At 46.3% G+C, this 9,736-nt stretch overlaps 1 protein-coding gene across 1 annotated transcript in view; it reads left to right on the top strand.

Moving 5' to 3' along the window:
* Positions 1-1,340: 1,340 nt before the first annotated feature.
* st6galnac5a (ST6 (alpha-N-acetyl-neuraminyl-2,3-beta-galactosyl-1,3)-N-acetylgalactosaminide alpha-2,6-sialyltransferase 5a) overlaps positions 1,341-9,736 on the top strand; it is a 122,734-nt gene continuing 114,338 nt past the window's right edge. The window contains exon 1 of the mRNA XM_052462800.1: positions 1,341-1,585. Coding sequence (XP_052318760.1) covers positions 1,571-1,585 — 15 coding nt within the window. The 5' untranslated portion in view covers positions 1,341-1,570. The remainder of the gene's footprint in view (positions 1,586-9,736) is intronic.

Raw genomic sequence — 9,736 nt, forward strand, 5'->3', positions numbered from 1 at the left:
AGACGGACCAGTGGAGTGGTTCAGAACCACAGACGGACCAGTGGAGTGGTTCAGAACCACAGACAGCCCAGTGGAGTGGTTCAGAACCACAGACAGCCCAGTGGAGTGGTTCAGAACCACAGACAGCCCAGTGGAGTGGTTCAGAACCACAGACGGCCCAGTGGAGTGGTTCAGAACCACAGACAGCCCAGTGGAGTGGTTCAGAACCACAGACAGCCCAGTGGTTCAGAACCACAGACAGCCCAGTGGTTCAGAACCACAGACGGACCAGTGGAGTGGTTCAGAACCACAGACGGCCCAGTGGAGTGGTTCAGAACCACAGACAGCCCAGTGGAGTGGTTCAGAACCACAGACGGCCCAGTGGTTCAGAACCACAGACGGACCAGTGGAGTGGTTCAGAACCACAGACGGCCCAGTGGAGTGGTTCAGAACCACAGACAGCCCAGTGGAGTGGTTCAGAACCACAGACGGCCCAGTGGTTCAGAACCACAGACGGACCAGTGGAGTGGTTCAGAACCACAGACGGCCCAGTGGTTCAGAACCACAGACGGCCCAGTGGAGTGGTTCAGAACCACAGACAGCCCAGTGGTTCAGAACCACAGACAGCCCAGTGGAGTGATTCAGAACCACAGACAGCCCAGTGGTTCAGAACCACAGACAGCCCAGTGGAGTGATTCAGAACCACAGACAGCCCAGTGGTTCAGAACCACAGACAGCCCAGTGGAGTGGTTCAGAACCACAGACAGCCCAGTGGAGTGGTTCAGAACCACAGACAGCCCAGTGGAGTGGTTCAGAACCACAGACGGCCCAGTGGAGTGGTTCAGAACCACAGACGGCCCAGTGGAGTGGTTCAGAACCACAGACAGCCCAGTGGAGTGGTTCAGAACCACAGACAGCCCAGTGGTTCAGAACCACAGACAGCCCAGTGGAGTGGTTCAGAACCACAGACGGCCCAGTGGAGTGGTTCAGAACCACAGACAGCCCAGTGGAGTGGTTCAGAACCACAGACAGCCCAGTGGTTCAGAACCACAGACAGCCCAGTGGTTAGCGCAGATCGGCCGCTGATTTAGCACCAATATCGTGGACAGCACCTTTTTTTGACGGATCAAAATAAACCGAAATATGTCTGTGTGGTTACTGTGGTTACGGTGGTTACTGTGGTTACTGTGGTTACGGCGGCGCTGCACTGTATTCCAGCATCCCTATTGATTACAGATACATTTTGATGCTTGCTTTCTACTTCAGACCTGAACACAGTCAACTTTAAGACCACGCAGGACTCCCAACAGGCAACATCTGTCCCGTCAGCTATGAATCGCGGCACTTGGCTTTCAGTCCGTTTCTATACAGGCAGAAGGTGATGTGACTGACACACACAGGAGCTGCTGAAAACACAAGAAGAGTCCTCCACAACACAACACCGATAATGACGGGGTGACTGACGGTGGTGGGATGCGAGGAGGGGAGAAGATAATATTCCGCCGGGAATATATTAACCTGATTTATACCACGAGGAAAAGTGGAGCGACACGTGCACACAGTGGGAAATGAGAGGACAAGGTGCTGCAAAATGAAGACACCTATGGTAAGAGCTCGTATAACTATTATTGTCGTGGTGTGCCTATTCCATAGGCTAGAACTGCCTGTCTGCACGATTGAACAATTAGTCTCTACGGAAGGCATGCTCCTTCTAGCCGGCATGTCGTCAGTCTCCTGTAGTTTACGGTAACCTAGTGTTCACGAGCTGTTCTCGGCTGAAAAGGAGATTACTGCAGGGCTTTCAACAATACCTAGTGAATTATTAAGAAATATGTTAACATGGAATTTACAGTCCGGTCACTCGTGATACAAGTCGACGTCCGGGGGCGGCAGGTAATCCAGTGGTTAGAGCGTTGGGTCAGTTACCGAAAGGTTGCTGGATCGAATCCCGAACTGCTAAGGTAAAAATCTTTCGTTCTGCCCCTGAACAAGGCCAGTTAACCCACTGTTCCTAGACCAGTTAACCCCTAATCGTATTACCATAGGTCAGTGGTTCCCGTACCCTTTCAAACATTCAACCTCCAGCTGCGTACCCCCTCTAGCACCAGGGTCAGCTGTACCCCCTCTAGCACCAGGGTCAGCTGTACCCCCTCTAGCACCAGGGTCAGCTGTACCCCCTCTAGCACCAGGGTCAGCTGTACCCCCCTCTAGCACCAGGGTCAGCTGTACCCCTCTAGCACCAGGGTCAGCTGTACCCCCTCTAGCACCAGGGTCAGCTGTACCCTCTCTAGCACCAGGGTCAGCTGTACCCCTCTCTAGCACCAGGGTCAGCTGTACCCCGTCTAGCACCAGGGTCAGCTGTACCCCTCTAGCACCAGGGTCAGCTGTACCCCTCTAGCACCAGGGTCAGCTGTACCCCCTCTAGCACCAGGGTCAGCTGTACCCCTCTAGCACCAGGGTCAGCTGTACCCCCTCTAGCACCAGGGTCAGCTGTACCCCTCTAGCACCAGGGTCAGCTGTACCCCCTCTAGCACCAGGGTCAGCTGTACCCCCTCTAGCACCAGGGTCAGCTGTACCCCTCTAGCACCAGGGTCAGCTGTACCCCGTCTAGCACCAGGGTCAGCTGTACCCCCTCTAGCACCAGGGTCAGCTGTACCCCCTCTAGCACCAGGGTCAGCTGTACCCCTCTAGCACCAGGGTCAGCTGTACCCCGTCTAGCACCAGGGTCAGCTGTACCCCCTCTAGCATCAGGGTCAGCTGTACCCCTCTAGCACCAGGGTCAGCTGTACCCCCTCTAGCACCAGGGTCAGCTGTACCCCCTCTAGCACCAGGGTCAGCTGTACCCCCTCTAGCACCAGGGTCAGCTGTACCCCCTCTAGCACCAGGGTCAGCTGTACCCCTCTAGCACCAGGGTCAGCTGTACCCCTCTAGCACCAGGGTCAGCTGTACCCCCTCTAGCACCAGGGTCAGCTGTACCCCCTCTAGCACCAGGGTCAGCTGTACCCCTCTAGCACCAGGGTCAGCTGTACCCCTCTAGCACCAGGGTCAGCTGTACCCCCTCTAGCACCAGGGTCAGCTGTACCCCCTCTAGCACCAGGGTCAGCTGTACCCCCTCTAGCACCAGGGTCAGATCACTATCAAATGTTGTTTGTTTGCCATCATTGTAAACCTGCCACACACACACACTATACGATACATTTATTAAACATAATAATAATCAATACTTTTGCTCTCTTATTTAACCATCTTACATATCAAACCTTAATTGTTCATCTAAAATTGTGAATTACTCACAACAGGTTAATGAGAAGGGTGCGCTTGAAAGGATGCACATAACTCTGACATGTTGGGTTGGATTGGAGAGAGTCTCAGTCTTAAGTCATTTTCCAAACACAGTCTGTGCCTGTATTTAGTTTTCATGCTAGTGAGGGCTGAGAATCCTCTCTCATATAGGTACGTGGTTGCAAAGGGCATCAGTGTCTTAAAAGCGCGATTTGCCAAGGCAGGATACTCTGAGTGCAGCCCAATCCAGAAATATGGAAGTGGCTTCTGATTAAATTCATTTTTCACAAATCTGCTTGTTGCAATTTCAATGAGGCTCTCTTGTTCAGATATGGGTAAGTGGACTGGAGGCAGGGCATGAAAGGGATAATGAATCCAGTTGTTTGTGTCGTCCGTTTCGGGAAAGTACCTGCGTAATTGCGCACCCAACTCACTCCGGTGCTTCGCATTATAACATTTGACATTGTCCGTAATCTTGAGTTCCTTTGCACACAAAAAAATCATACAATGTTGGAAAGACCCGTGTGTTGGAAAGACCCGTGTGTTGGAAAGACCCGTGTGTTGGAAAGACCCGTGTGTTGGAAAGACCCGTGTGTTGGAAAGACCTGTGTGTTGGAAAGACCCGTGTGTTGGAAAGACCCGTGTGTTGGAAAGACCCGTGTGTTGGAAAGACCCGTGTGTTGGAAAGACCTGTGTGTTGGAAAGACCTGTGTGTTGGAAAGACCTGTGTGTTGGAAAGACCTGTGTGTTGGAAAGACCCGTGTGTTGGAAAGACCCGTGTGTTGGAAAGACCCGTGTGTTGGAAAGACCCGTGTGTTGGAAAGACCCGTGTGTTGGAAAGACCCGTGTGTTGGAAAGACCCGTGTGTTGGAAAGACCTGTGTGTTGGAAAGACCCGTGTGTTGGAAAGACCCGTGTGTTGGAAAGACCTGTGTGTTGGAAAGACCTGTGTTGGAAAGACCTGTGTAATGCAGGCAGAGAAGAGCTCCAACTTCTCATAGTTTAACCAACTTAATCGTAGCCTCAATTTTGTCCCGCACATTGAATATAGTTGCGGAAAGCCCCTGTAATCCTAGATTCAGGTCATTCAGGCGAGAAAAACATCACCCAAATGTGTTGCCCCGTTGGAAAATATAAATGGACAGTTTGAAAATGTACGTGTGGTCCTTCTGTAGCTCAGTTGGTAGAGCATGGCGCTTGTAACGCCAGGGTAGTGGGTTCGATTCCCGGGACCACCCATACGTAGAATGTATGCACACATGACTGTAAGTTGCTTTGGATAAAATCGTCTACTAAATGGCATATATTATATTATTATTATTATTATTATTATATTATTACTTTATAAAATGTGTAGGAAAAAAAAAAGTTGAAAAAAACATGTATTTATTTATTACTTTATAAAATGTGAATCACATTTTTATTTGGCGTACCCCCGACGCATTGCACATACCCCAATTTGGGAATAGCTGCCATAGGTTACCCTTACCTTAACCAATCAGAGTTAATACCTCGGATTTCATAGGTTATAGGTTAAAATCCAGAAACCAAACCGTAACCCTTACCTTAACCAATCAGAGTTAATACCTCGGATTTCATAGGTTATAGGTTAAAATCCAGAAACCAAAACCGTAACCCTTACCTTAACCAATCAGAGTTAATACCTCGGATTTCATAGGTTATAGGTTAAAATCCAGAAACCAAACCGTAACCCTTACCTTAACCAATCAGAGTTAATACCTAAACTTAAACTCTGTGATGTTTGAGAAACATGGATGAACGTTTCATTGTGACGTTTCATTGTGACGTTTCATTGTGACGTTTCATTGTGACGTTTCATTGTGACGTTTCATTGTGACGTTTCATTGTGACGTTTGAATTAAATGTCTTATTTTCTACATATTAATGCCTGTTTCAATTGTTCTCTAAGATTCAAAGAGCTGCTATACACTGAGTGTACAAAATATTAGGGACACCTGCTCTTTCCATGATATAAACTGACCAGGTAATTCCAGGTGATGTCACCTGTTAAATCCACTTCAATCAGTGTAGATGAAGGGGAGGGGGCCAGTTAAAGAAGACAAATCAAATCAAATGTATTCATATAGCCCTTCTTACATCAGCTGATATCTCAAAGTGCTGTACAGAAACCCAGCCTAAAACCCCCAACAGCAAGCAATGCAGGTGTAAAAGCACGGTAGAAGCAAAACTCCCTAGAAAGGCCAAAACCTAGGAAGAAACCTAGAGAGGAACCAGGCTATGTGGGGTGGCCAGTCCTCTTCTGGCTGTGCCGGGTGGAGATTATAACAGAACCAGGTCAAGATGTTCAAATGTTCATAAATGACCAGCATGGTCAAATAATAATAATCACAGTGATCAGGATTCCATAGCCGTGGGCAGAACAGTTGAAACTGGAGCAGCAGCACGGCCAGGTGGACTGAGGACAACAAAGAGTCATCATGCCAGGTGGTCCTGAGGCATGGTCCTAGGGCTCAGGTCCTCAGAGAGAGAGAAAGAAAGAGAGAATTCGAGATAGCATACTTAAATTCACACAGGACACCGGATAAGACAGGAGAAATACTCCAGATATAACAGACTGACCCTAGCCCCCCGACACATAAACTACTGCAGCATAAATACTGGAGGCTGAGACAGGAGGGGTCTGGAGACACTGTGGCCCCATCCGAGGACACCCCTGGACAGGGCCAAACAGGAAGGATATAACCCCACCCACTTTGCCAAAGCACAGCCCCCACACTACTAGAGGGATATCTTTAACGACCAACTTAGCCCCCCGACACATAAACTACTGCAGTATAAATAGTGGAGGCTGAGACAGACACATAAGATCATCCAGAGTGTGAATGGGCAAAGACAAAATATGTAAGTGCCGTTGATCAGAGTATGGTGGTAGGTGCCAGGCACACTGGTTTTAAGTGTGTCAAGAACTGCAATGCTGCTGGGTTTTCCAAACTCAACAGTTTCCCGTGTGTATCAAAAATTCACCCAACGTATTGTGGGAAGCTTGTGAAAGTTTCCCCGAAACATTTGACCCAAGTTTAACAATTTAAAGGCAATGCTACCAAATACTAATTGAGTGTATGTAAACTTCTGACCCACTGGGAATGTGATGAAATAAATAAAAGCTGAAATAAATCATTCTCTCTACGATTATTCTGACATTTCACATTCTTAAAATAAAGTGGAGATCCTACCTGACCTAAAACGGGGAATTTTTACGGGGATTCCGACTTCAACTGTAGGTCTGTAAAAGTTTGGGTCTAGAGTGTCTCTCCCTTTGAAGAGGGGGATGATCGCGGCAGCTTTCCAATCTTTGGGGATCTCAGACGATATGAAAGAGAGGTTGAACAGACTGGTAATAGGGGTTGCAACAATTGCAGTGGATCATTTTAGAAAGTTTTCGGCAGGTAATTTTAGAAAGAGAGGGTCCAGATTGTCTAGCCCAGCTGATTTGTAGTGGTTCATATTTTTCAGCTCTTTCAGAACATCAGCTATCTGGATTTGGGTGAAGGAGAAATGGGGGAGGATTGGGTTGCTGTGGGGGGTGAATAGCTGTTGACCTGGGTATGGGGTAGCCAGGTAGCATGGTCAGCCGTAGGTCAGCTCAAGAGAAATAAGTGTTGAAATTTTATTAGTGGTGACCGTGTTTCCTAGCCTCAGTGCAGTGGGCAGCTGGGAGGAGGTGTTCTTATTCTCCATGGACTTTACAGCGTCCCAGAACTTTTTGGAGTTAGTATGCAAATTTCTATTTGAAAAAGCTAGCCTTTGCTTTCCTAACTGCCTGTGTATATTGGTTCCTAACTTCCCTGAAAAGTTATGTCGATATAGGACTTGTTTTACTGTTTTTACTGTGGATATAGATACTTTTGTATCAGTTTTCAGACAGAATGTCTCCTCCTTCCTGAGCAGTGTGACGGCTGCGTGGCCCACTGCAATTGAAATACAGTGAATTAGAAGTGAAATAACCTGTCTGTAAACAATTGTTGGAAAAATTATTTGTGTCATGCACAAAGTAGATGTCCTTAACTGACTTGACCAAAACTATAGTTTGTTAACAATAAATTTGTGGAGTGGTTGAAAAACGAGTTTTAATCACTCCAACCTACGTGTACGTAAACTTCTGACTTCGCCTGTATGTGGATTTCTAGACACACACATTGTTATGGGACTTTTACGACCCATGTGATGTCATTATGGGGTTATTGTGATGTCATTATGGGGTTATTGTGATGTCATTATGGGGTTATTGTGATGTCATTATGGGGTTATTGTGATGTCATTATGAGGTATTGTGTATATAGTGTTTATGTTCAAGTTGTTAAAGGAATCTGCTATAGTACATTAAATACAATCACATTCTATTCCAGAATAAGATTCCACATCCCATTGTAGTTCTGTGGGGAACCTATTCCGTCAATGATATGCCAAGATTAGCTTCTCATTCACCTTTTTATTTTATATAATGTATATATATATATATTTTGGGGGTTAGTACAGAAAGAGAAATCTGAGTGGAAAAGGGTATTTTTGTGTGTAGCAGCAGAGACAGTATTTCTTGAGATGACTCTAGTCCCTGCGAGGACACAGTGTGTGTGTGTGTGTGTGTGTGTGTGTGTGTGTGTGTGTGTGTGTGTGTGTGTGTGTGTGTGTGTGTGTGTGTGTGTGTGTGTGTGTGTGTGTGTGTGTGTGTGTGTGTGTGTGTGTGTGTGTGTGTGTGTGTGTTGGCACACTGTGTGTGTGTGTGTGTGTGTGTGTCTGTTGGCACACAGTGTGTGTGTGTGTCTGTTGGCGCACAGTGTGTGTGTGTGTGTGTGTGTCTGTTGGCACACAGTGTGTGTGTGTGTGTGTCTGTTGGCACACAGTGTGTGTGTGTGTGTTTCAATACAACCACTCAGATGTTCCAATGGACACTTAGCAGACCGTAATCTGGGTGATCTGTCAACATCTCTGCTGTGTGTTTGACTGTCTATGTGATTGTGTGTGTGTTCCTCCCTCACTCTGTCTCTCTCCCTCCCTCTCAATTCAAGGGGCTTTATTGGCATGCGAAACATGTGTTAACATTGCCAGAACAAGTGAGGTAGATAATATACAAAAGTGAAATAAACAGTAAACATTACACATACAGAAGGTTCAAAACAATAAAGACATTACAAATGTATATATATATATATATACATACAGTGTTTTAACAATGTACAAATGGTTAAAGTACACAAGGGAAAATAAATAAGCATAAATATGGGTTGTATTTACAATGGTGTTTGTTCTTCACTGGTTGCCCTTTTCTCGTGGCAACAGGTCACAAATCTTGCTGCTGTGATGCACACTGTGGAATTTCACCCAGTAGATACGGGAGTTTATCAAAATTGGATTTGTTTTCTAATTCTTTGTGGATCTGTGTAATCTGAGGGAAATATGTGTTTCTAATATGGTCATACATTGGGCAGGAGGTTAGGAAGTGCAGCTCAGTTTCCACCTCATTTTGTGGGCAGTGAGCACATAGTCTGTCTTCTCTTGAGAGCCATGTCTGCCTACGGAGGCCTTTCTCAATAGCAAGGCTATGCTCACTGAGTCTGTACATAGTCAAAGCTTTCCTTAATTTTGGGTCAGTCACAGTGGTCAGGTATTCTGGATTTTGATAATTAGTGGGTATCGGCCTAATTCTGCTCTGCATGCATTATTTGGTGTTTTACGTTGTACACGGATGATATTTTTGCAGAATTCTGCGTGCAGAGTCTAAATTTGGTGTTTGTCCCATTTTGTGAAGTCTTGGTTGGTGAGCGGACCACAGACCTCACAACTATTTTTATTTTTATTCATTTTTTTATTTTTATTTTACCTTTATTTAACCAGGCAAGTCAGTTAAGAACATATTCTTATTTTCAATGAAGGCCTGGGAACAGTGGGTTTAACTGCCTGTTCAGGGGCAGAACGACAGATTTGTACCTTGTCAGCTCTGGGGTTTGAACTCGCAACCATAAAGGGCAATGGGCTCTATGACTGATTCAAGTATTTTTAGCCAAATCCTAATTGGTATGTTGAAATTTATGTTTCTTTTGATGGCATAGAATGCCCTTCTTGCGTTGTCTCTCAGATCGTTCACAGCTTTGTGGAAGTTACCTGTGGCGCTGATGTTTAGGCCAAGGTATGTATAGTTTTTTGTGTGCTCTAGGGCAACAGTGTCTAGATGGAATTTGTATTTGTGGTCCTGGTGACTGGACCTTTTTTGGAACACCATTATTTTGGTTTTACTGAGATTTACTGTCAGGGCCCAGGTCTGTCAGGGCCCAGGTCTGACAGAATCTGTGCAGAAGATCTAGGCCCTCCTTGGTTGGGAACAGATCTAGGTGCTGCTGTAGGCCCTCCTTGGTTGGTGACAGAAGCACCAGATCATCAGCAAACAGCAGACATTTTACTTCGGATTCTAGTAGGGCGAGGTCGGGTGCTGCAGACTT

The sequence above is a fragment of the Oncorhynchus keta genome, chromosome 15 (assembly GCF_023373465.1).
Source record: "Oncorhynchus keta strain PuntledgeMale-10-30-2019 chromosome 15, Oket_V2, whole genome shotgun sequence".
In the NCBI taxonomy this organism is placed as follows: domain Eukaryota; kingdom Metazoa; phylum Chordata; class Actinopteri; order Salmoniformes; family Salmonidae; genus Oncorhynchus; species Oncorhynchus keta.